Consider the following 25,571-nt stretch of genomic DNA (forward strand, 5'->3'; position numbering starts at 1 on the left):
TCATGCGCACATCGTCAGCAGTGACGAAATTGATGGCGACACCCTTCCGGCCGAAACGTCCACCACGACCGATGCGGTGGATGTAATTTTCGCGATTGGCGGGGAGATCGTAATTGATGACCAACGATACTTGCTGGACATCGATACCACGCGCCAGCAAGTCAGTGGCTATGAGGACACGCGAAGAGCCCGAACGGAACTCTTTCATGATTACATCACGCTGTTGTTGCTCCATGTCACCGTGCATGGCGGAGACGGTGAAGTCGCGGGCGGTCAGTTTGTCGGTCAGCCAGTCAACCTTTCTCCTGGTGTTGCAGAAGATGACGGCTTGGGTAATGGTGACGGTTTCGTAGAGATCGGAGAGGGTATCCAGCTTCCACTCTTCCTTTTCGACAGCGATATAAAATTGTTTAATACCCTCAAGAGTAAGTTCTGCCTTTTTCACCAAAATACGGACGGGGTCGCGCATAAATTTGGTGGTGACTTCGAGCACGTCCTGGGGCATTGTAGCGGAGAGTAGGACAACCTGGGTAGACTGAGGGAGGAATTGGAAGATATCATAAATTTGTTCGGTGAAACCGTGCTATTAGACGAAAGTAAAATGTTAGAAAAAACCGAGAAAGAATAATGGAAAACCCCAAGCGTCATGAGAGTAGATAGTGTCGATGCATGAACCTACCGAAAGCATCTCATCAGCCTCGTCGAGGACGAACATCTTCATGTGATCGGTCTTGAGGACACGGCGCTGGATCATGTCGTGGACACGACCAGGAGTGCCAACAACAACCTGAGGACCATCCTGGAGAGCCTTCATATCCTCGCGCACGCTAATACCACCGATACAAGCGTGGCACTCAATGCTCATGAAGTCACCAATGGCAACAACGACCTTCTGGATCTGCTGGGCAAGCTCACGGGTAGGAGCAAGGATCAGAGCCTGACAAGCCTTGAGGTTGGTGTCAACCTTCTGCAAAGCAGAGATGGAAAATGTAGCAGTTTTGCCCGTTCCGGACTGAGCCTGGGCAATAACATCGGAACCTGCATGTTTTCGTCATTATTATCAACCTTTTTTCCTGTTAAGGGAGGTTTTTTTTCATGACGGATGTATCATTTGATTTGGACAACAAAGGGACAGAGGCAACGCACCCTTGATGACGGGCATGATAGCACGCTGCTGGATGGCAGAAGGGCGCTCGAAACCGTAGGCATAGACACCGCGGAGCAACTCAGCGCGGAGGTTCATAGCATCGAATGAGTCGGTGATTTCATCATAGTTGGATTCGATTTGTCCTGTTTCGAGAGAAGGCTTTGTCAATATTACATTTCTCTCATTCAACCAGCTTTGGGTAGTATCGTGAGCACATTTTTCGCTGCTCGTCAAAAAGGTAAAAAAAAAAAAAAAAAAGACCAACAAAATCAAAGAAAATCTTCTGTCTGCGAACAACAAAGGAAAAAAAGAAAAGAGCATACCTTCGGGGATCTCTTCGAGACCCTTATCGTTGGAAGCCATGATTGCGAGTTTGGGGCTTTGAGATCACAGGCCGAAGCTGTGATCGTGGTGATGAGGGGTGGAAGAAAAAAAAAAACCGTTGGGTGGGAAAAAGAGGGTCTAGCGATCCTTGCTGGAACCTGCCCTGCGGATAAAGACTGTAGACTGAAAAATAACTAGAACCTATACTCTCTGAGGATGAGAGTATAATAGGATCTAGGAGTTGAGACAACTCTGGGAATATTTATGGATGGGATATGTTGGTGAAGTGTTGTGTGTGGGGGAGTGAAGGAAGAGAAAAAAAAAAGATGAGGCGACGAAAAAGGCAGTGGAAAAATGGACGTTTGGTTGACTTTTTGGGCTTAACGCTGTTTTTTTCCGTTTGCTTCTTTTAATTTTTAATTTTTCCATTTATTTATTTTATTTTATTTTCTTTTATTTTTCAAGCGCGGGGACAACAGAATTAAAAATTGTCTCTTCACTCTGTTTACGAGCCACCATCCCACACGGCTTACTATTGTCGCTTCATGCGTTGAATTCCTGCCATTGTATTTATTTATTATTATATTCTAACTGTCCCTTGTTCGCTGTTCGATTTCTTCCAACAAGTTCAACCTGTGTGCAAGCAAGTACCCCCGCCCAGCTTTTAGGCGAGAGATTTTGGGGTTTCGGCGCTGGCCCAAGCTCGAGATATCAGATATCAAATGCAATCAGGATACAATATAAGATTGCATTTTATACGCGTCCACGACAAGCGATGATTCCCCCACAGCCATTTCAGGTCTGTAACGCAGAGATGGCTGTGGCCACGGATGTCACGCATTGTCCTGTTCAGAGCTTGCATCGGCCGAACTCAATGTCAATTGACGATACGGCGTCAGATGTAGATGTCGATGTCGATGTTATACCTTCACATCCTCTGGGAGTCAAACCATCAGGTAATGCCTTGACAGCTGTCCACAACATCCGCCCGGCAATTGGCTCCCTGGCTGTCCTGTCAGATGAGTTGATCATGCTACTGCTGGAATATCTGGATAGCACATCTCTGTTGCGCTTGGGGGCAACTTGCAAAGCGCTGTATGCTTTCACAAGGGCCGAGGAGCTGTGGAAGGCCCTCTTCATCGAGTAAGGACCTTTCACCTTCTTTTATCTTTCTTCAATGACGTTATTTATCACTTGGCTCTAGTTTCTTTGGTTTGGTTCTTACTTGTCGAAGCCGGCATTATATTATCTGCAAGTCTGAACATTTTTTTGTAAATAATTGGAATATATATTTTTAAAGGGACGAAGGCGCAAAGGGCATTGTCAATTATATGTACATGTATCAAGATGCACGATATCTACATGTATTTATTCTACATTTTCAACAATGCAGAGTGATTATCCTCCCGCATATTCTGCAGTCCATCTACTTACCCTTCCTCCCAGGAACCCTCCCAAAGGCTTCTCATGGCGCGGCACCTGGCACGCAACATATCTTAACCTACCGGCCACCAAAATCGCCTCACCAGATTGTTCACATCTCTACGCCGACATCCTCCACCGACCGTTTCACTGCGCTCACGTTTCCCTGTCAGCCTACACCACAAATATCCCTGCCTGCAACCAAATCCCCCGCATAAAAAACCTCACCCCAGCCGAATTCCAAGAATCCTGGACGAACAGACCTTTCATCCTTACCGAGCCCGTGAAGTCATGGCCGGCCTACAGGGACTGGTCCACAGAGCATTTGCTGAAACTGTATGGGAACATAACATTCCGCGCGGAAACGGTCGACTGGCCTTTGAAGACCTACGTGGAGTACATGAACAATAACATCGACGAGAGTCCCCTGTATCTCTTCGATCGTAGCTTCGTCGAGAAAATGAACTTGCCGATAGTCAGCACCACCACCACCACCACCACCACCACCACCGCAGCCACCTCTCAACCCCAACCCTCAGAATCGGCTTACACTCCACCCACCCCCTTTGCAGAAGACCTCTTCTCCGTCCTCGTCCCCGACCGTCCAGATCACCGCTGGCTAATCATCGGCCCCCCGCGCAGCGGCAGCACCTTCCACAAGGACCCCAACGCCACCAGTGCCTGGAACGCCGTCCTGCGCGGCTCGAAGTACTGGATCATGTTTCCCAGCAATGCCGCTGGTACCAATACCAATACCGGCGCAGGCGCAGGCGCGGGTGCAGGTCCAGTATTGCCATCGCCACCAGGAGTCTATGTCTCGGCCGATCACAGCGAGGTAACGTCGCCGCTTAGCATTGCGGAGTGGTTTATGGGCTTCCATGGTGCGGCGCGGAGGATGCAGGGGTGCGTTGAGGGGATTTGCAGGGCGGGAGAGGTGTTGCATGTGCCGTCTGGATGGTGGCATTTGGTTGTCAACTTGGAGGAGGAGGAGGGGCATGGTGGGGATGATGGTGACGATGGTGGTCGTGGTCGTCGTGGTGATCGTGCTGTAATCGCCATTACGCAAAATTTTGTCCCGCGGGGACATCTTGTGGATGTTCTTGGGTTCTTGAGTGGGAAGAAGGAACAGGTTTCGGGGTTTCGGGATGGGGTTGAGGATCCATTTGGATTGTTTGTGGAGAGGTTGAGGGCGGTTGAGCCGGACTTGGTGGATGAGGCGTTGAGGGAGCTGGAAAAGGAGAAGGAGGGTAGGAAGAGGAAATGGGATGCGGTTGTTAAGGGTCCTGTGGATGGGGATGGGGAGGGTGAAGGTGAGACTTGTGGGGGGGTTGCGTTTAGTTTTGGATTTGGAGATGATGGGAGTGATATTGAAGTTCCCTGACTCGGGGAGATCAGGAACGATATCACCTCCGTAGCTCTCTCAGAAACACAGGAAGGAATACGAGATGGACGCGTTCATCGGTTATTAGAGTGTATATAAACACAAAATACGTTAAAGATACAAGAGCAAGCATCTGTGAACATTGCAGACGAAAGGCTACATATTGCAATTCGCACTGGCCATTCGGGAACGTATGGTATATATATGTATGTATATTCATATCCGACCGAATAATCTTCATGCCAAAGAAAGGGATCTGAATCCAGCGTATAGCAGGAAAGGATCAATGACAAGAAACAGACTTAGCCGCCTCACCTCCAAAAACCATGTACCCCATAAACGCCCCGACAGCCACCGCCAGCATAACCCAACCGTTATATGTCATGAAAAGAAGCCTGCAAATTAAACAAAAACATATATCAATTCATTTTTGTTCTAAATCCATGGCCCCATCGGAAAAGAAAAGGTTGGGGGTTACTCACATAATCATAAAACTATAAAAGACCTGCACAGCGTAGAAGGTCGCAAGCAGTAGCTTGCCCCTCCGCCTCCTCTCGATCCGCGCTGCGAAGAGCAGTGAGCCAGCTGTTTCACCGTTGGTGGTGGTGTTGTTGTTGGAAAGGAGGGGGGCATTGGGAGTGGGCAGCGCGTTGTCACTGTCATTGATAACATCTGGCGTCTCGACATCTTCATTGTTTCAGAAAGATATTTTGAGCCTCCACGGAATTGATTATTTTTGTGGGTTGGGAAATAGGGGCTATGTCTTCACATGTGCAAACAAGCACACACACTTTCTCTACTCCTCTGTACGGGGAGGCTTTCCGAAAGGATGGAACATATGTACCCGTGGCGCAGATACATAGAAATGGAAAATTAAAAAGCGAAAAAAAAAAAAAAAAAAAAAATAATTAGCACAGAAATCCAACAACATACCAGATGAGTATCCTCCGGCAGCTGGTATGGGGCTATCCTTCAACGCCAATGCATGTCGCGCTTCATAACGGCGTGCCATCGCGCGAATACCCTCGTAGCCAGCGGCCAGGACCACAATGGCAACAAGTGAGAAGATAAAGGAGAATGGCCCTGTTTATGCGCCACTGTTTAAAAATTATACACAGGTTGTGTGAGGAGAAGGTGAAGTGCATCTAGATCATTTATTAGTACCAGTAGTTATTCAAGAAACGACTATCCGTGCATCATTGCCTGGTGGTAAAACACGGGGAGTGAGCATATATATCTGCACATACATTCATGCTACATTGACCACCCATGTCCATATCTCCATGGCCATCCATCCCGGCATGATGCATTGAGTGGTCCATGGCTTCAGAATATGATCGTAGGTTAGTGCTGGAGAGCTGTTCCAGGGGCGACAAGGGAATGCTTCGTAGGAGGACGAATAAATAAAATTCAAAGGGGAACCCCTCTCGTTATATAGCTGTCCCTCCCGCTCCGACTCTCAAGTATTTGAGCAAGCCAAGGTGGGACAGAGAGAGACCTAGCTCGATATGTTGCTGCATATCCTTGAGCAGCTTTGAGCAGATTTAACACTCGCTGGTGGTGCAAACACCACAAACACGCACTCTCAGCGTTGAGCAAAATCAAAGACGTCAGTTTTCGTTCGGCAGCTCTCTATCCACTGACCACCATTCCTTCTCCTGGCTTTGGCACTATCAAACGTCCCTTTGTGAGTCCAATCGCCGGATTTTGAGTGTAGTTTTCGAAAATCACCAACCCTTCTACGCTTAACCGACCCTTCATGACGGAAAATATCCCGCCCGCAACCACTGCCGTCGCGACCGGCCCTAATGGCGTCCCGGCTACTGCTGGGTCGGAACAAGTGCAGAGTCGCGGGATCCCATATTATGAGAAGCTCAGACGCGAACTGAGAGAGACAATACAGAAGAAGCGGCTAATGGATAAGAACATGGTATGGAACCCATGCCGACCTGCCACCACCGGTAGTAGTTATCCTGTCTGCGTCGCTCATTATTTCCTAACACTTCTCTTCTCCAACAATATGAGTAGCAGGAAAAAGACCAGAGGAACGAAGACTTGCTAACATCTACCAGGCCGCCCTAGAAGAATCGATATACCGCTTCGAACAATCCTACCTCGAAGAAACTGGTGCGGGAAACATAATTAAAGGGTTCGACAATTACATCAAAGGCTCTTCTGGCGGGTCAGGCATAGGTTTCGGAAGCAGCCTTGGATCGATGACTGGTGGCAGCGGCACAGGAGGCCCAACCACACGAAGAAAATCAGCGGTCCAAGACACCGACCGGGTGTTCTCGAGGAGTTCAGCTAGTTTTATGAGGGTGCGTATGAGCTTAGCCATCAACCCCCATCTGTCTCTATTCCTACTCTTTATCTACCTCCCCACTATTTCTTCGACCCACCCAATTTACCATATGCCCTAGGCTAACCATGTGTATATATATGTATAAACGACATAGGACTCCCCCGCCCCCTCCAGCACAAACACAACCCCATCCCACGCCCCGACACCCACCTCCGCTTCCATGCCAGGCTTTCAGAGAGATAATAGCAACAACAGCAACAACACTAGAGACCATAAAGAGACTTCCAACGCCATCAGCAAACAGCAACAGCAACAACAACAACAACAGCAGCAATCCACCCGCCCCCAACACCGTGAAGGCGAGCACGAATAAGAAAAACAGGAAATCATCCGCCGCGACGATTGCCAACGCGAACGCAAACGCCAGCGCCACTTCCAACGCCAATTTTAATACCAGCACGAGTACAAATACAAATGCAGGTGCTAATGCAACTGCAAATGCAAATGATGCGAATTCGGGTAATGGGGCTGGGGGCGCGAGGGGACGGGAGAGGGATGGAGACGATGATGCTGAGTCTGGAGGTAATAAGCCGCCAGTGAAGAGGTTGAAGATTACGTACGGGCGGGAGTGAGGGAGGGAATGTGCTGCAGGGGAGGAGTTTTTGGTTTGTTTGGTTATATTTGAGGTGGTTTCTGTTTTCATTGTCTGGCGTTTTCTTTTTTTTCTTTTTTTTTCTTTTTTTCCCTCCCCTCCCCTCCCCTCTCATGGGGAGTGTTTTTGCGAGGAATTTGGAGGCAAATATATTTATTGTACTCGACGGTCATCAACACCAAATATAGAGACGGTCGATTTTTGCTAAAGAGTGCGTGCATGGGAGGGAGGGAGCAACATTACGATGTCTAAATAAAAAGTTATACTTCCTCGACGCCAAATTTATAGCTTATATATATATATTGTTTCTCTGGCTCTCCTCTCGCAATTGCTAATACACGCTGAGGCACAAGACTGGTATCTGCTACGAAAATCACGATGCGGATTTTTCTATATTATTATATATATATGTATATTGCTTTCATTTGCTCATTCCTGATGATAATAATAAAGTGGCTAACTGGCCCTAGCAACTTCTCATTCTAGGTGATCGTGTGCTTTGATAACGATGTGTATTTCCAAAAGCATCTATATTAAGGTGATTCTTTACCCCGAACAATAGGTTACAGGTAAACCCCCTCTGTCCCAAAGACATGCAACATCCATATACCCAAGTACGTTTCCAAGATCAAAAAGACTGTCGCAACTCTTGATTATTGCACTTCAGGCACTGAGGCCCTCCAAAGACAGCCAATAACCCTGCTCCATATCAACGATATGAACTTAGCCCTCAATTTAAAACCCCAACTTTGAATTATCGTTGGAAAAAGGGGAAAATCGAAATCAAGACATATGGAAGGGCTAGCCACCTTCACAAAAGCATATCCCAAGTTCACCCTTCTCTCGTCATATATTCATGAAGCATTGGCATAAATATAATGTCAATCAAATCATTTCATGACACATCGCAGCTGACTCAAAACCCATGTCCTAACAAAGTGTAATTCACTAATACACTCCACCAAGACTGGCCCACCTTTACAATTGCAAACGATACGTCGCAACCTCAAACGCCCTTAACTCAATATCCACCTGCACCGCATCAACAATCTGCACCACTTCCAACTGCTCCAAATCATCCTCAAGCAAATTGCACTTCCACACCTGCTTAACAGGCAGCTTGGACGAAATAGAACCGCGACTTTTCCCACCCAGAGACTCATAGATGCGCAGGATAATACTGCGTCCAGAACGAACTTTGAAGTCCCCACGGGAGACATCTTGATCATCCTCTCCACGCTTGACAGTGTCAAGGATTAGAGACGAAGAGCCTTTGAGAGAAAAGGCGCTGAAAAGATGGGCGTCTTCTTTGCCAGTTGCTGCCTGAACGATTAGTGGGTTGTTGAAATTGTATCCTGCCCGGACGGTGCGGGAGTCAAGGGGTCCTTTGTGCGGCATGATTGCGTAGCGGATGTGGTGTCGACCCATATCCGCGTGAGCGTCGGGAGCTTTTGGCGCCCGGAGCAGAGACAGGCGCATCAAGTTGCCACATGTCGCGAAACCGTACTTTGAGTCGTTGAGAATTGAGACGCCGTAGCCAGCCTCGGAAAGATCAGCCCATTTGTGGCAACATACTTCAAATTTGGCCATATCCCAACTTGAAGAAGATTACTATTAGTAACTGATATGGGTAGGTGCTTTTGGATAATGGGGGTACATACCTAGTGTTATAATGTGTTGGTCTTCTGGTTATTCCATATTGTGTTTCATACGACGCCTCAGTGTTCGTTATATCAACGGGGAATTCGACCTTCAGGAACTTCATAGTTTCTTGCCACTCTACCTCACAGGTTATCTCCACTATCGGAGCTGAATCGTCAGTAGTGGCGGCTAGACTAATTGTTGTCTTCACCCAGCTCTTGTCGCTGATATTAGTCTTCGTTACAACACCAACACGATGAGGATTATTCTCTGCGATTGTAGTTGTCCCAGAGGTCAGCTCCTTCCGGGATTCAAGATGGTAGACTTCAACATCCCACGCTTGCCAGTAAAGAGGTTTATCGTCGAAGATCACTAGCTGGTTAGCTTTTCCACCCTTTGCGATAATCTCTCTTTGCTCCGCTAGATCGACAAGAGAGGTGATTACCCCTTTGGACACCTCGAGAGATACTTTCGAGTTTGAGAGCCTAAAGACCCCTGTTTTCACTTCATTTAGGGAAACAGGAGGTGTTTGAACAGATCCGAGAGGCTGAACAGCAATGACCCCCATACCTCCTTGGGCGAGTGCATACTGTGGTTTTCCAGAGGTTGTAATCCCTTCGTCAACTCTCACGATCTCTGAGCGAGGCCAAGGAAGAGTGTTGATGGCCACAAGCCCACGGTCCGCTCTGCTATCTTGAGAATCTAATCCAAGAACTTTCATCGCCTCCTTTTTTAACTTTGACCCGGTTGCAAATATCTGTGCGTACTCCTTATCGGAGTCATCGTAACACATCTCAATCGAACTTCCAGGAAGACAGTCATGGAACTGGCAGAGTAAAACGCTCTCCCACATATCATCGATATCTTTCTTGGGGTATTTATACTTGGAGTCTTTCAGGGTAGCTAGCGTGGCAAGCAACTCCAGGTCACGTAGAACAAACTCAGATTTACGATTGTTGAATTTATTGTTGGCCTGAGTTGTGTATGTCCCTCGGTGGAGTTCAAAATAGAGTTCCCCATACCAAGTGACAAAATTCGTTCCATTGGCAACTTTTTCTTCAAGTTTCGCAAAGAAATCATCCACACTGGAACCCATTGTGACACGGGGAAGGAGTTCGCCTGTATCACTCATACCGCGAAGTCTCCGCAGCTTCTCGAGATGTTCAAAAGTCGGTCCACCACCGCCGTCACCTTTTCCAAAGACTAGAAGTGAGGTGTTATCTTGATCCATCGATTTGTGCTGCAGGACACTCCTGCGGACGTCTCCAAAGTGGGCGCTGGCTGTATACGTCTCTGCTGGAGTCATGTGGCAAAGGACTTGGCTACCATCTAAGGCAACCCAGTTAAAAGTCGTATGAGGGAATTTGTTGATGTTGTTCCAACTGAGTTTCTGAGTGAAGAAACGGCTCATCCCGGCTAACCGACAGAGTTGAGGAATCTGCGATGAGTATCCAAAAGTATCTGGCAGCCAAAAAGTGGTGCAGCGTTCGCCAAAATGGCTTTCAAAGAATCGCTGGCCATGGATGAACTGACGAGCCAAGGACTCTCCACTGGGCATGTTAGTATCATGCTCTACCCAGCTTCCACCAATTGGAATGAAGGACCCTTTTTTCACAAATGATTTGACACGGTCAAATACATAAGGGTAGTCCTTTTCCAGCCATTTGAACTGCTGTGCTTGAGAACAGACAAAGCGGTGTTCGGGATAACGTTCCATCAAATCGCACTGGGTAGACCAGGACCTGGCCACTTTTCGTCTTGTCTCCGCCCAGGGCCACAACCAACAGGTATCTATGTGACAATGGCCAATGCCGTAAACAATCGGCTGCTTGTCAGTTTTGTAGACCTTGTCAGAATCCACTAAGTGGCCCAGGTATTGCTGTGCAATTTTGCGGGCCTTCACAATCGACGCCTGGCTGCCATTGCCCTCGATAAAGGCATCCATTATGGCATTTGCAACTTGTAAGGCTTGATGGGAGTGCCACGAGTCCGAAGGGAATTCCCGAGCAGCATCTTGAAGCGTTTCAGTCGGTTACCCACTTCCTTCAAATTAGGGTTATACATACCTCCTATCATCCAGAAATCGTAATAAAGCGCCCTAGCCTGTAAGTTTACAGCTGTGATCCTCGCCACATTAAGTCTATAATATTTGTTGGGGCTGGGAGGTTGGATAGAGTCGCCTCCCGGAGCATTTCCAAACATTCCATTGCAGGCCATCTCGATATAGAAGACGTGTTCCTTTCCATCTCTGAAACTGTCAGGCAAAATCCATTCAATCCTCTCACCACCGCCTGTCAGGCCCTGTAAAGGTTTCCCATCCTCCGTCCAAACCATCCCCTCGTTGTTTGCATCCCAGTGGAACTCCAGTCGCTCCTTTTTGCGCATCTCCTCTGGCACCGTGAGCTGGATCTTGAACCAGTGGGTTGACCAACTTGGACCAAAGGACTCGCCTCGTTTGGTAGGCTTGAATTTATTGGCGGTAGCTTCCTTAAAGCTGGGTCTGGCCAGGTTTGGCACCGAGTAAACGGAGAGCTTGACATGCTGTTCATCATCGTTTGTGGCTTCGTAGTATTTGCTATATAAACCAACAAAGAACACACATTACTATATAAGCCAATAGCTTCAAAAAAGAACAAAACCCCTCATCGAAGCTTTGCAGGTATGTATTCAAATAAACTGGGTGGAAGGCGGGGGAAAGTGAGTGGGGAACGATCGTACGCTACTAGGTTTTGTCCCGAGTATTGTCCGCCATCAGTAAATTGACGGAGTCGGTCTTTATAAATACTCCAAACCTTCTGGCCAACGGGACGATGCACCAGAGTAGGATAGGAGGAAGTGGATGGAAGCCTGCTGTCTCCGCCCATGGCTCGTTAGCTGGTTAGATGAGTATGTATTGTAGCTTCGAGTCAGGTTAGCTTCGAGCAAAGTCAGTTGGAAAGTGGGTTTTTTTATAGAAGGTGAGAGAGGATCCCACTCGACGACATTAAGATATAAGAATACAATCTGGGGGTTGTCCAGTCAATGGCGAGTTGAGGTGGAAGTAGCGAGGTTGAGGGGAAGCTGGGGAACTCTGCGGGGTAGGAGGTCGTGACCCGGCAAGCTTCCAAGGGAACCATGGCAACTGTTGGAACCCAGTTCTTAAGTGATCATCGACGCAGCTAACAAGCACTGCAGCTGCAGGAGTCGAGTGCTGGAGCTCAGACGGGGCATCACGTTGAATGGAGAGGATACCCCACATAGTCTGGATTTACTCCGTAACATTATCCTCTTCTCTATCACTACTAGTATCCAGCTAATTCCTGGAACAACATCTTGCAGTAGCCTTAACCAGTTGATATTGTAGTCCGGAATTTCATAAAACCGAATAGTTAACTATATTCCCAATTCTTAAATTATTACTGCGGGAGTGAGCATAACATATCTTCGTGGCCTCCATTAGTACTGCGCTAGTTAGTATTTTTGGACTTTCAGAAGCTCGCTTCTCTCTACCAACAATTTCCACCCAGAAATAGGAGCATATAGAGGCCAGAACAGAGCCTGTAGTTCCGGTCAACTTAGCGTAACACCGATACCTGTTGAGAAACAGACTCGGCAGTCAGATCTATTTAATATTAGCTAGGTCGTAGTGTCACCTACATAGCCAGGTTTGATAACTATGGTCCCTATGCAGTGTCAGCAGCGAAGAATTGATGACATCGGCTAAACGATAATCCGCCAAGAACAAAGGAGGCCAAGCATCAAGCCACAATCTTGCATCACAGTAAACATTTAGCTGTCCTTTGGCCACTTGTGCTCCCACGGAATGGCGAGAACCCTCTGTCACTAAGGATATGGGGTTCGACATCAAGCGGGTAGCTATTTATGTGTAGAGCATCCCAAACAAAGAGGCTGATCCCCTAATTTCATATTTAGGGCACCCATCGAGGATGTGTTGATAGTTTGCATATATATATCTATCTTGCTTGATTCCTGTCATGCGCCAAACGCCAACATCAAACCCGCGCTATTCTGCTTTGCCAGAGAGCTCAAGTGAGACTGAGCTTCAGGATATTCCCTGGCGGAGCCCCCCCGAGTCTGGAGAAGAAGAAGATAATAATTATCATGATGATGTACGATCAGCCGGGGGGAACTCGCCGGAAGGAGAGATCATCGGTGCAGAGGGAACAGATCTCACTGAGGACAAATTCGCCCCCTTCCCAGACATGCATCACGATCCGAATCCAATTCTCACATTCCGCGCATTACTCGTTGGATGCCTCTGTGGAGCATTGGTGAACGCCTCCAATATTTATCTTGGGCTCAAAGCAGGCTGGACAACCTCGGCTAACATTTTCGGAGTAAGTACAGATGGTCAAGCCCTTGCAGGACACAACTGCTTCCTTGAGGCATAGGCAAAATATATTTCTAAGTGCCGTGTCGTATTTAGTCAATTGTGGGTTTTGCTGTCCTCAAATCATGGACAAAGTATACTTCCCAGCACAACTTTGGTCCCCATGAGAACAACATTGTCCAAACTGCTGCCACGGCAGCAGGGGGATTGTCCAATGTTTTCGTCTCTGCAATTCCTGCGCTGTATCAGTTGGGGCTGCTCTCTGTCCCAGTGAAGGATTTCTTTCGAATTACGACTTTGACTGCCATTGGGGGCTACTTTGGCCTCTTGACCATTGCGCCACGTACGTGCTATCCATCCACTTTGGCATGTTCTCTTTGCTTTATCGGACAAGTCTAGAGAAACTGATGATCGTTTCTCTAGTGCGGGACTTCTTCTTGGTCCAGGTAGCTCGAGAACTTAATCTTATCTTTCCGTCGTCCTCCGCTACTGCTATCACTATTCGCAGTATGCACCAAGCCGCCAGCGGCGCATATATGGCCCGGCGCAAACTTGCAGCGCTGCTTTACGCTTTTTTATTCGCCGTGCTTTTGCGTGTTGCATCCCAGTATGCCATTGGGATTCTGTGGGTAAGCCTGGCTTTTTTTTTCTTTTGATTTCCTGCTTGAATCTATTAAGTATGAATTTTCTTCGACTCACCCTCCAATCCGTTCAGGACTGGCATCCTTTTACTTGGCTAATCAGCGGCGGAGTTCTTGTCGAGTGGGCCATGTCTATGGAAAGCTGGGGCTGGATTGTTGAATGGACGCCTGCATTCATCGGCTCTGGGATGCTCGTGGGAGTCAACGTTGCTGTTTCTTTTACCGCCGGATCGGTTTTGGCGTGGTAAGTTAACCTGAAAGGCTTACGGCACCACATACCACTACGCGACGTTACTAACTAAGCGTTAGGGGTATCATTGGCCCGTATCTAGTAAGGCATGGATTGGCCTTTGGAGAGCCTGCGTCTACAGACTCGAAATGGTCGACTCTGATGTCCTATTCGTCCCTTTCGAAGGACTTCGCAACGGCCTCTCACCCAAGCCCGCGATATTGGCTTTTGTGGCCAGGCGTGATCACAATGGCAGCAGTGGCTCTTGCCGGTGTGTATGAAGACATACGAATCCGGTAGTTACAGCATTCTCGGCTAATTAGTGTATTAATTTTTGCAGAACTTGCTTGTCAATGGCGTGTGTTTTGGATTATTGGTCGGGACTCCACTCGAGCAGTGTCAAACATTCTGTCCCAACTGCGAAACGGCAACCATCGGTATACCCTGATGACGGAAAAAGACGAAGGCGCCGCGGATGATTCAAAGGATAGTGTCAAAGTATGGATGTGGCTTCCGGGTCTAATTTTTGTTATCGTTGTGGCCTGCCCAGTCCTGAAATACCAGTTTGAGATGAGAGTTTCGGAGTCACTGTTTGCTCTTTTCCTAGCTTTCATACTGTCCCTCATGGCTATTCAAGCAACTGGGGCAACTGGTGAGTTTGACTGAGTCCTTCATGGTACCGAAACAACTAGAAGGATCTAACAGAAACTATGTATTGCACAGACACTACACCTCTTGGTATCCTCTCCAAAGTGTCTCAGGTAACCTTGAGCAGCACAACGAGAGACCAAACCGTTCAAAATTCCCAACGCCTGAACCTCTTAGGCGGTGCCCTGACTAATATTGGCGGGAGTCAAGCTTGTGGTATGTTCTTATACAAAAACGTGCCACCCCCATTTTTAATAAATTTCCAGCGGCTCAGTAAAACCCCCACAGACCTCATGGGCGACTTCCGCGTCGGATACCTCCTGGGCACGTCACCCCGACTACAGTACGCAGCACAGCTAATAGGAACCCTCTTGGCCACCTTTTTCGCCCCATCCATTTTCCTCATCTTCGCAACAGCCTACCCCTGCATCCTCTCCACTGAAAACAACCCTCCAACCACTTCAAACAGTTCCACCACTCCCCCCACAAACGCCTGCGAATTCTCCTCTCCCGCCGTCGCCGCCTGGCGCGCCGTGGCAGTAGCCGCCACAGAGCCCGTTTTACCCATCCCGCGCACCTCTCTCACCTTCTCCATCGTAATGGCCATCACCGGCGTTCTAATGATAATCATCCGGCACAGCGTGTGGGTAGGGAAATGGGAGCGGATGCGTGCGTACCATCCCAACGTTATGATTTTAGCCATGGCGTTTACGCTGCCGTCGCCACAGTATGGGATTGCCATGCTTCTCGGCTCGCTGGTGGCGGTGGTGTGGCACTGGAAGGCGCCGTTGGGGTATGAGGCGTTTGGATATGCGGTTGCGGCGGGGTTTATGGCTGGTGAAGGCATTGGAGGGACGATTAATGCGTTACTTTCTGTGTTGGGGGTTGGAGGGGAGAGGTTGGGGACGAGAGTTGGATGTCCTGCTGGGAGGTGTTGATAGATGACTTTTCTCATTTCCCCACAACCCCCGGATGAGTAACGAGAAAACCGGTAGACCTAGAATAGACTGAGCGTTATGAAATTATTATTTCTTTTGATGTTGTTTTTATAGCTCGTAAATGATATATATATTATTGATATATTTCTCCTGCCAGGCGCCTATGGCAAGACGAGATGACCACATCCTAAATTTGTATATCAAAGTGTATCTACTTGGTAGACAGGAGGTCGGCTCCTGTCCAACAACAGCTTCTAATTATCCGCTAGCATCTGCTGTGCTTACATCTGGTTCTCCATTATAAATGTAAAAAATAACGTTGAATGTAACAAACTATAAAGATCAAGACCACTTTAATTCTAACTAAGGGCATCAACATCTACATCGACATCATGCTCCGGTATCCCCACAGCCAATCCCTCCTCTTGACCTTCTTTGATTATAGGCCCTATTGACACAGAATAACGGTCAGTTAATATTTTTCATTTTTCATTTTTCGAAATATAGTCAATGGCGATTGACACCAACCTAGGCTAGGATTTACTATGTAGCCCGGTACCGTCATATTGAACGACCTTGAGCTTGACCATTGGGTGATGCGGCTCCAATCAGCACACTGGTGGGTCGTCGCAGTGGCCTTTGGTTTTAGGGAGCCCTGCTTCCAGTTGTAGGTGATGATACCCACGTCGCTATGGCACATTGCAGATTTTCGTAAATAGTTTAAGCAGTGATCTACGGAACCAATACAGTACACGGGACTAAGTTAGTTGATTATCCCAAGTCTCACCTTGGCTCTTTGTGTATTATATGTGTATATGTTATAAAACTTGGGTACTCACGAGAATGGAGTTTCATAATTGCTTGTTCGTGGGGCGTGGCACCCTCGAAATAGTGATCCTTATGGACATATTTGTACAACCACCACTAAGGCCATTTGCTCAGTAAACCATTCGCTCACTTCGACTCTTTCAAGCTAGGGATTAAAAAGGCGGGTATAGTAAACTTACAACGCAGTGTAGTTCGTGAAAGACATTTAGCGTTCCAGCATACCCGGAACCATCTGGTAAAGCGACGGCATCCTTGAGGCGCCCAACTGCCACCAGATCTTGTTTCGATAACCTCACATTCATAACTTGGATAGGGTTACTCCTCCGTAGGTATACAGTCCAACAGGCGCTGGGGTGGGAGAATATACTATCGAAGATATCCCTCCAAGCCTTTTCAAGCACAGGCCGTGGCTCACCCACGTAATCTCCTTGGGCACCGTCGTCATGCACCCATTCAACGACGGTCCATTTCAAAGCCTCATTCGCGGGTGCTAGTGTTACAATTTAGCATATAGAGAGAAAGATCAGGAATCAAGGTAGAATCCAGTTGAATACTAACAGTAAACTAAGCTGCTTTGCAGTTGTTTCTCTAATTTTCTATTGCTCTCGAATAGGATTGCAATGAAAGCGAAAAGGAAGAAAAATGCCGTGCCCGTTACTATGACAATTTTAACATGTTCCCGCCAAAATGGCAGTGCCTTTTCACGATAGGGAGATGTAGACTTTTCGAGTAACGTGTCGGTTGTTTCTGCACTCTCTGTGGAGGAAGGTAATAACAAGTCGTCGGTCGAACTTCTCTGTTTCGTATAATCCATTTTATTTTAAATGGTAAACCGACTCGTGGAAGAGGTTTTTCCCAGAGTAGGAGGATAATTGAAAATGAAGGGGAGAGAAAAACTCAAAAGCATCTTGTATGGGTTTCGAAGTGAGTGGTTGATTTTTTTTTGGAGTTTCAGACCCGGGTCTGATATGATCCCCCTCTGCCAGATAGAAATCTTGACCACCGACATCTCTTTCATGTCGTGTTTGCAGTAGAGCGGTGACGGAGAAACAGGGATCCATGATGCAATCATTTTTGACAAGGTGTTGACAGTTTTGTCGCTGAGGTTTTCATGCCGGTTACACATGGTCACCTCCCTTCCACCAATCAAACAATCCACTTTCTATGACAGTCATTAATGAAGGTCAAAAAGGAAGAAGGCTGCACGTAAACATCATGACAACTGAGGATGTCATCGATAGTTATGCGCAGTCAGTAGGATTTTTCAAGGATGCAAGCCAAAACTTCATGACTGCACGATGTAGCTGAACTGCATTGTGCCTGAGGTTTCCAATACTGGTCTAACGAAGACTTCAGAAAGCCTATGGTATGACACAATCGCACTCAGTTGTCAAAACACGAGATATGTATGCATCCCATAATTATGCGATATAAATAAATGTTAGATTAGCCCTAGGAGCCAAAACACATGGAATGTAGTTCAACATTACTGTTTTCCGCCCCAAGATCTGCCATTCGAAGCTCGAAAGTGCCGCCTTTGTTAAAAAAAAAAATCCAGCAAGCTAAAATTTACCATGCAGCTCCAGAACATTTTGCCCGTCATGGCTCTTCTCGCGACTCTAGTCGCGGGAGCTCCATCTTCCCCAGGTGAGATATATCTCATTACCTACCATGGCTATTCCGCCACTCCATAGGAGTAACACATCCAAAACAATTATAGACACACGTTCGGAAGCTAATTTGCCGGTCCTTAATATGGTAGCCAAGCGCTCGGATGCCGATGCTGCTACTCGATATGTTGTGGACAAGCGCTCGGATGCCGATGCTGCCACTCGATACGTTGTGGACAAGCGCTCTGACGCCGATGCTGCCACTCGATACGTTGTGGACAAGCGCTCTGACGCTGATGCTGCCACTCGATACGCTGTGGACAAGCGCTCGGATGCCGATGCTGCCACTCGATATGTGGTTGACTAAGGTAAGCGCAAAATTGAAATGCAGCGCTTCTGTGCAGAACTGATTATCGAAAGATCCTAAAAACTTGGCAATCATGACTCTATTGCCGTCATTCCTTCAAGGCCATAGTTAGATTTCCACAGAATTTGGAAGAGGCGGCAGCTGGAGAAGTTAGTATGTTGTCTTTCAGTTATGAATCGGGATATCATTTGTTTTCAGGCTTTCAACCATATGTTGAAGTTATAAGGATATTGGAAAGTGCAATAGTTGCTCTGTTGATGAATTTGTTTCGGATAAATAGGAGATTTAAAGAAATTGGATTTAAAATGCTCATTCATTATCAGGATTTATTCCGCTCTTCATTCAAAAACGGGCCTCTTAAAAGAAAATAACCACCAATAATGAACTCCTTGGACAATTAATAATATAAGAAAATAAAATTGTGAGAATGCACTTGAGTAGTTCGAACATACGGCACACTCAGACGAGCAAGCGGAGGATTAGATTGACCAAAAAACCTATCGAAGGATAGGAGTGCTGCGCAATTCTGCAAGAGTTTTTATGGCTGCAACTGACACTAAAAATCGTCATCAACTAAATAGGATGACTAATCCATATTTTGAGTGAAGTAACCTGCTATGAACTAACATTGCTCAGCTTAACATTATTCTACAAGAACCACTGGATATACCAGGGTCGAGTCTCTCTCGATCTTCTCTTCAAGGCCAACTCCTTGAACTTCGGAAACCATGGCGTGCCCCAACCGGAAGCTGCATCCCACCCGTGCAAAGCTGGAAAGCCAGTTGTATTGCAGCCTCCATTTGTGCCTTCGTTGATGTCCCGAAATGCTCTGTATCCCTCAGCATATAGCCATGGATTTAGAAACCCTAGAGGTGGCTTGTCCTCCGCCGCCAACGCATCATTTACCAAAGCTACAACGGCAGCAAATGTTGGGGTTGAAGCTGATGTGCCATCAACGAGCTTTGTCTCGCCGTTCCAAATGGTGACATAGCGATAGCCTTGTGCGGAAACATCGGGGATTGCACGTCCATATGGATTGAACATACCGGAGTGAAGGCCCCCAATTTTAGAAAGATATCGAGCAACACTATGGGGACTATTGGTCTGATAAGCCGGACGAGGGAAGTAATTGCTGAATCCCCCGCCTGACGAGAATCCATTACGGCTGTTTACCGCAACAACTTCTGGCTGGATGCCCTTTGTAGCCCCGACAGACGTTACCCATGGACAAGAATCTGGAAAGCTCACAAGGAATTCGGGGGTAAACAGGCCGTCATTCGAATAACAGTCATCTGGATGACCAACGCCATGATCTCCCGAACCCATTATAACGGAGACCCCTCGTGCACCAAGTTGGGCAAAACCGTTGCAAACTCGGCGTGCGTATGAAATTGGAACTGTATGTTCGATGTCCCCATACGAAGTGGAGACCACGCTGGGAAGCTCCGAGTCAGGCTGGTCTAGAATCCAGTTCAACCAGGTCAGGAATGGCTCGTTGGTGTTAGTGGGAGTGAACGAGTCCGGTGTAAACGGTGGCTCGGATTCTCCAACCGTGTATGTGGTAAGTGGAATTGGATGGGCAATGCCTATCATGACTTCAGCGTCAAGATTGCCTTCCCTCCCAGAACCGTGGGTATATTGCTCATCTGTTACAAGACTTTGTTGGTTGATACCACCATTTATGCTAATATCTTCAAAGCTTTCCGCTCCTGCAAGAGCGTCTGGTCTATAGACTTTGAGAAATTGGGAAATATCAGATCTATTGTTGAACTCTCCTAAATAATTGACCAGCGCCATTCTTGTCCCTCGTTTAGCGCTGGCCTTGTAGTACAGGGTTCCATATAGCGTACGAAGGCACAGGGGTGTTACGGCACTGGCGTTGCATGCTTGTTGGGGTGTCAGATGCGGTGGAATATTACTCAAGTCGACAGCCGTTCCGGTACCTGGTGCCACGTCTTCTGCAAGTTGGTTGAGGTCGGTAACCTCATGGTCTTCATTCTGGCGTGCTTTAACGTGGACTGGTATGCGCATAAAAGATGTTGTCGGCTGGATAGTATCAATTACGTCGTGTAGGGATTGGGGTAGTGACCACTCCATTGCTCGAGCGGCAGTTTGATTCCCATATCTATAGATAAAATATTTGGTATCAAGAAGACGCTCGGCTTCCGCGATTGATACGATGACCCTTAGCCAGTCACCTGCCGCATTGAACCTATGACGATGAATCGAAATACCATTGTTTTCTAACCAGGCTTGCGTTCGGTTGATAGCATCCTGACCCGGGTGAAGCAACTTGGCTGCTTCGATTCTGGTCAGAAACTTGCCGTATCTCTTGTGGAGTGGATTGGAGACTGGTAGTATTTCAGTAAGGCTATGCGACCAAATTGAGGATGCTAGAACATCTGACCTTCTTGAAGCCTCTTTTCCAGTTCCTTTAACCGGACCTGCACAAGACCAATTTGAAGAGAGATATTCATCGATGGAGGCGCGGCGCATTCGCGAATCCATTTGGACGGCGCCAGATGGGATTCTTTCAATGTATACGAGTCGGGCACAGTCGTTGTGTGTACTGCCCACACTCCTATGCTAAGGATAACATATACTCTCCCCAAATACATTATTGTTTAGTCACAACTGTGGCTGTCCGCCTCGATATCTTACTCAAACGCTAACCTTGAAGGAAGCAACACCCTTTTTTTCGTTTTTTTTTTAAGATATTGTTCAAGATCAGGGTCTCTCTCAATTCGGGGGTAAGAATTCAAGAACGCAAATCCTGTCAGGGAAAAAACCGTTGTTCGATGTCATTGTGGTAAAATGCACTTGTGTCATGATTTACAATGACATTGCAGCTGTTGATGACAGGGCTGAGGAGGTCATGTCAAAAAACAATCAACAGAATGACAAAATATCACAATTCTTATGCTCGTGGTAAAGCTATTACCCCGAGTATTAGTGGTGGATATACATCTCTCCGAGTTGCTTGGAAATTTACTCTCCTAAGAATGATTGTTGATTAGAATCGTCCTCAATTGCTCTTGGTATCTACCAACCCCACACAACCACTGCCTAGGTGAGAGCAACACCTAGGTGAGAGCAACATCTCGAACATTAACTGGTTTCTGTTTATGTGTTTACCACAATGGCTTTCTTCGCCAAAATTCGACAATTTCAATGGCACAAAGATGGAAGCCAATACACATACAGATTCCTCGAAACTCCTGGTTCTCCCCAGAGTAGCCCATGTAAAGAAAAGAGATCAGAAGACGGTCTTCTCGAAGAAATACGATATCACACGCTTGCTGTGCGACGGCCTCTTTGGAAAAATGGCCGTTTCATGATTATTCTTCATATTTTGCTCTTTGCTCTATATATTGGCAGTTTGATTGCAGTGTGGACGAGCAAGAATACAGCTCAGATCCGAGTAGCTGGGATGCCCTTCTGTAGGTATCCCCCTTTTATTCTCCTATATACTGGAGCGTGTGTGACATAACTGTTAAGAGACTAACCGTTCGGAAGCCCCAGCAGTAAAGATATTAGAGTGGAAAGACACCCAATTCAGTCTGGAAGATCGGATCACGGAAAAGGGGTCTTTCTCGGGGAAGCCGAGTGCAGAACTAGACAAAGCCTGGCATGACTTACTCAATTGTATGCATAATCTAACTATTTGCAAAGGATATATTTCAGAGTGAGATCATGTAGACCCATCAGTGACTTACCCTCTGGTGCAGATGAGAACATTATGGTGGAACCAGAATATATCAAGCACTATGATCGTGAGGATATCACAGTCCGCATCCCTGACGGCGATGGCTATATCGGCACCCTAAACGTATATCATGAGCTCCACTGCCTGAAACGTATCCACCAGTATATGTACCCCGATTATTATTTCCCGGGCTTGTCTGCAAACGACATAGAAATGAATAGACTCCATAATGGTAAGTACCCTTGATCGAATCTAGCGCTTGTACGGTTCCTTCAAACGTTCAATTTTTTTCTAATATTCTCTAGAACACTGTATCAACTTCCTTCGTCAATCTGCAATGTGCCATGGCGATGTTGGGTTGATCACCTTCGAATGGAACGACAGCAGCCGCATTCCCCTTGCAAATGCCACATCACATCAGTGTGTGAATTGGGAGAAGTTGGATCAGTGGACAAAGGCAAGAACAGTTGATATGATGAAGCCGGGCTGGTTGGTTCATCCTACCTATGGTAAGCCCGAATTGACTAGTTTCAGCAGTTATTAAAACGTAAGAAGAACAAAGTACAATTACTGATATTCTTCTTTTTAGGTGTCGCATACCCGTCTGGCGAAGGTGACAAGATTGGTGCAATTAGTGGGCAACATATTTAACTGGTCGCAGGCTTTCAGCGTAACTAGGCAAAAAAATCTTATTAGTAGCAATTTCCCTGATGAAACCCACATGCAACCAATTAGTATCAACTTCTTGTGTTGCGTCAAAACAGCTGTAGTCGCTATGTTATCTCATGAAATAGCAATAATCACATCACTTTTCTCTGGACAATTAATTGTCCATGACTTCCCACAAGGGTTTCTTGAACAAGGCAAATATTGGAAGCTGAGTTTCGAAGTGCAAGCGCCTGCTCGAATCTCCTATTGCACCGGGGGGGCCAACGGAGCAGGAGGAGCAGGAAAAGAAGGAAGATATTCCTCGCATAATGGACGAGTCTCAGACGATCGCTCCATCTGTATCCGTAGACTCGACCCCATCCCGTAAGTAAGACACGGAGCTAGACTACAGTATCCTCACAGCTCTCAGAGAGCCATGGCCCCCAACAATCAACCCATGTTTCCTCGTGGCCGTGGACAAACTATCATTCACAAAACGCGTACTATGTATACCAACCTGCGGGACACTTTCCCCGGGTGGGGGGCGCGAGGCACGAAAGAAGCATTTCAATCCGCCAAAATTTTGATCTACGCTACGGCAGAACTGCCCCATCAGGGATATGCTGCATATAAGGTTCTTATGGCGCAAATTCCTTCCACATGATAGGCTTAAAGGGACAATGAGTACTTGGCTCTACGAATGAAAAAGGGAGTTAACTAAGGGTTATGAGTACCCCTTGCTCTGTGGATAACTATTTGTCATTGTGCGTATGAGTTTTTCAACCCAGATCTCCTTGCTGTTGTGCAACTCAACAGCAAACGGCTGATGGGCAATTCAGAAGACAATACTGCATCTGCGCTCATAGCATCTACGGTCTGTGGCAGGCATTTTTACCCATCTTTCTTATTTGCTATCTCTATCGCTCCAGCTAGCTGATTATTTCCAGGTCAACTTCAGCCCTGGTTTAACTACAGCATCGGCTTACCCTTTGCGCGTAATTTTTCACCGAATTTCCACAAAATAAACGGGGAAGGAAGACCTAGCCCCAGAAAAACGAATGCCAAAACACTATGTCCCCATCCATATCCTAGTCGAGCGAAAAGCGCTGGCGCGAACAGTGGAAATGCAAATGCAAAAATGCTTCGTAAAAACTGGCTTGCCGCCGTAGCCGATGCCATATAACCCCGATATGCCTCCATAACGTACTGCTGTTGTGAGTGTGTGCTCATGATGATCCCGAAATTAAACACTGCAGCAGCAATGTCAACTACAATCCATTTCTGCATCGTTTCTGCCGTCCACCCAAACCAGAATAAGCTGATAGGGATGACAATAGAACCAGGAATCATCAAGGGAATCCGATACTCTGGCGCAGTTTCTCCCCCTGCTCGTTTTTTCAAGTAGGCCCATAGCCGATCTGTGAGCGCTGCCCCAAGCTGGGCACCAATGGTTGAGCCGATCACGAGAGCAATGTAGTGCAGCCCGGAAGCGGAAACGGACTGGTGGTATTGGGTTATCCAGATAGAGGCAAAGCTCGTCAAAACGAAGTACAGCGTGCCAAAATTGTAAGCAAGGAAAAGGCTGATTAGTTGAATAATCGGCTGTGTAACCAACATCCAAACTGGCCTAACCACACTGCGCTTCAGTTTTTGAGTGAGAGGTTGGCTGTGGATGTCCCATCGGGTATGGTATGCTCGTCCCGTTTCCTTGCGTAACTTGATTGCCTTTCGATGAAGTAAAAGTTGTTCGTAGCACTCCGGAAAAAGCCAGAGAGCAGATATTGTAAGAATTGCATCAAATATTGATAAAACCCAGAACAACCACCTCCAGCCGACCGAATTAGTGATCATCCCCCCCAAAATTGGACCTATGGCGGGTCCAAGAAGAGGGATAAATGTTGCAATAGCAAAGGACCTTCCCCGCTCCTCTGGTCTCCAGGTATCGCCTAGAACCGGATTCGACACCTTGATACCATATAAGCAGTGAAGTAGTCCATAATGGAGATATGAGATCAATTACTCACAGCAAACTCTGCACTTGCTCCCAACCCTGCCAGAAGCCTTGCGGACAGCATCAAACCCTGGGAGGTTGCAAAGCCACAAACACCGTTCCATATGACATACCATGCTGAACAAACTATCCATACATGGCGGCGGCCAAATATTTCAGTCATAGGGGCCAAAACCATGGGACCAAATGCAAAGGCCAGCACGAAGATGGAAAGACACATGTTGGTGGTGTCGGGGCTAGTATTGAGGTCCTTTCCGATGGAATCCAGGGCTGGAGCAAGCATCGCACCACTCATCAGAGTGACAAGGCCCCCGAACGAGGTTAACAATGCAACCGCCCATTTCCAGAACATGCTCCAATTAAGCGGATTTTGGGGATCATCAGGCCCGTCCCAGTCCACCTAATACAGATAATCAGATTAGTAATGTTGTGGGAAGATGTTGGCTTCCATTTGCACAAGGAGAGTCCACATTCAATCGTGAACAAGGCGATTGAATGAAAGAATCTCATCTAAGGGATTAAAACTGATTTCTGTTACCAGTAGCTCATCTTGGTCTCCTTGGGAGCTTGTCTGATTCTCCTCAGCCTCTTTGTCGTCACATCCAGACTCCCGCGCGGTCGTCGCTGCTTTCTCAACATCGCTCTTTGGGGGTGTTGTGGCCGCCATTGTTCAGAATTCAGGTTGCCAAAGTGAATTGAGTCGTTAGAGATCTAAAGTTGGTCCGAAAGAACATAAGAGTGCCTCA

At 47.1% G+C, this 25,571-nt stretch overlaps 11 protein-coding genes across 11 annotated transcripts in view; 5 read left to right on the forward strand and 6 right to left on the reverse strand.

Annotated features, from left to right (window-relative positions):
* The window catches only part of HCAG_04273 (eukaryotic initiation factor 4A), a gene marked incomplete at both ends in the record, with an annotated part of 2,102 nt that extends 592 nt beyond the window's left edge, over positions 1–1,510 (reverse strand). Inside the window, 4 exons of the mRNA XM_001540383.1 lie at positions 11–583; positions 680–1,038; positions 1,147–1,290; positions 1,471–1,510. Of these exons, the coding sequence (XP_001540433.1) occupies positions 11–583; positions 680–1,038; positions 1,147–1,290; positions 1,471–1,510 (1,116 nt within the window). The remainder of the gene's footprint in view (positions 1–10; positions 584–679; positions 1,039–1,146; positions 1,291–1,470) is intronic.
* A 736-nt stretch (positions 1,511–2,246) lies between these two features.
* HCAG_04274 (conserved hypothetical protein) lies at positions 2,247–4,373 on the forward strand (the record flags this gene model as incomplete). Its single annotated transcript, XM_001540384.1, has 3 exons — positions 2,247–2,614; positions 2,918–4,203; positions 4,309–4,373. 3 exons carry the CDS (start codon positions 2,247–2,249, stop codon positions 4,371–4,373), a joined length of 1,719 nt encoding a protein of 572 aa, XP_001540434.1.
* A 379-nt stretch (positions 4,374–4,752) lies between these two features.
* On the reverse strand, positions 4,753–5,596 carry HCAG_04275 (predicted protein; the record flags this gene model as incomplete). The annotated part of the gene is made up of 4 exons (XM_001540385.1): positions 4,753–4,961; positions 5,208–5,357; positions 5,389–5,419; positions 5,522–5,596. 4 exons carry the CDS (start codon positions 5,594–5,596, stop codon positions 4,753–4,755), a joined length of 465 nt encoding a protein of 154 aa, XP_001540435.1.
* A 437-nt stretch (positions 5,597–6,033) lies between these two features.
* On the forward strand, positions 6,034–7,208 carry HCAG_04276 (predicted protein; the record flags this gene model as incomplete). The annotated part of the gene is made up of 3 exons (XM_001540386.1): positions 6,034–6,204; positions 6,347–6,592; positions 6,855–7,208. 3 exons carry the CDS (start codon positions 6,034–6,036, stop codon positions 7,206–7,208), a joined length of 771 nt encoding a protein of 256 aa, XP_001540436.1.
* Positions 7,209–8,206: 998 nt separating this feature from the next.
* Positions 8,207–11,733, reverse strand: HCAG_04277 (hypothetical protein; the record flags this gene model as incomplete). The annotated part of the gene is made up of 4 exons (XM_001540387.1): positions 8,207–8,825; positions 8,890–10,882; positions 10,936–11,444; positions 11,588–11,733. The coding sequence occupies 4 exons, from the start codon at positions 11,731–11,733 to the stop codon at positions 8,207–8,209; spliced, it is 3,267 nt and encodes a 1,088-aa protein (XP_001540437.1).
* Positions 11,734–12,843: 1,110 nt separating this feature from the next.
* HCAG_04278 (predicted protein) lies at positions 12,844–15,655 on the forward strand (the record flags this gene model as incomplete). The annotated part of the gene is made up of 8 exons (XM_001540388.1): positions 12,844–13,206; positions 13,296–13,542; positions 13,623–13,828; positions 13,915–14,084; positions 14,150–14,340; positions 14,410–14,721; positions 14,793–14,933; positions 15,006–15,655. 8 exons carry the CDS (start codon positions 12,844–12,846, stop codon positions 15,653–15,655), a joined length of 2,280 nt encoding a protein of 759 aa, XP_001540438.1.
* Positions 15,656–16,014: 359 nt separating this feature from the next.
* HCAG_04279 (predicted protein) lies at positions 16,015–17,297 on the reverse strand (the record flags this gene model as incomplete). Its single annotated transcript, XM_001540389.1, has 5 exons — positions 16,015–16,103; positions 16,184–16,387; positions 16,495–16,579; positions 16,663–16,973; positions 17,042–17,297. 5 exons carry the CDS (start codon positions 17,295–17,297, stop codon positions 16,015–16,017), a joined length of 945 nt encoding a protein of 314 aa, XP_001540439.1.
* A 401-nt stretch (positions 17,298–17,698) lies between these two features.
* HCAG_04280 (predicted protein) lies at positions 17,699–18,460 on the forward strand (the record flags this gene model as incomplete). The annotated part of the gene is made up of 3 exons (XM_001540390.1): positions 17,699–17,737; positions 18,064–18,130; positions 18,246–18,460. The coding sequence occupies 3 exons, from the start codon at positions 17,699–17,701 to the stop codon at positions 18,458–18,460; spliced, it is 321 nt and encodes a 106-aa protein (XP_001540440.1).
* A 648-nt stretch (positions 18,461–19,108) lies between these two features.
* HCAG_04281 (predicted protein) lies at positions 19,109–21,337 on the reverse strand (the record flags this gene model as incomplete). The annotated part of the gene is made up of 3 exons (XM_001540391.1): positions 19,109–20,811; positions 20,868–21,046; positions 21,297–21,337. The coding sequence occupies 3 exons, from the start codon at positions 21,335–21,337 to the stop codon at positions 19,109–19,111; spliced, it is 1,923 nt and encodes a 640-aa protein (XP_001540441.1).
* A 262-nt stretch (positions 21,338–21,599) lies between these two features.
* On the forward strand, positions 21,600–22,817 carry HCAG_04282 (predicted protein; the record flags this gene model as incomplete). The annotated part of the gene is made up of 5 exons (XM_001540392.1): positions 21,600–21,900; positions 21,977–22,105; positions 22,189–22,398; positions 22,472–22,675; positions 22,756–22,817. The coding sequence occupies 5 exons, from the start codon at positions 21,600–21,602 to the stop codon at positions 22,815–22,817; spliced, it is 906 nt and encodes a 301-aa protein (XP_001540442.1).
* A 926-nt stretch (positions 22,818–23,743) lies between these two features.
* On the reverse strand, positions 23,744–25,492 carry HCAG_04283 (predicted protein; the record flags this gene model as incomplete). Its single annotated transcript, XM_001540393.1, has 4 exons — positions 23,744–23,747; positions 24,022–24,416; positions 24,839–25,225; positions 25,364–25,492. 4 exons carry the CDS (start codon positions 25,490–25,492, stop codon positions 23,744–23,746), a joined length of 915 nt encoding a protein of 304 aa, XP_001540443.1.
* Positions 25,493–25,571: the final 79 nt, after the last annotated feature.

The sequence above is a fragment of the Histoplasma capsulatum genome, genomic scaffold (genome assembly GCF_000149585.1).
Source record: "Histoplasma capsulatum NAm1 scaffold_4 genomic scaffold, whole genome shotgun sequence".
NCBI classification, from domain to species: domain Eukaryota; kingdom Fungi; phylum Ascomycota; class Eurotiomycetes; order Onygenales; family Ajellomycetaceae; genus Histoplasma; species Histoplasma mississippiense.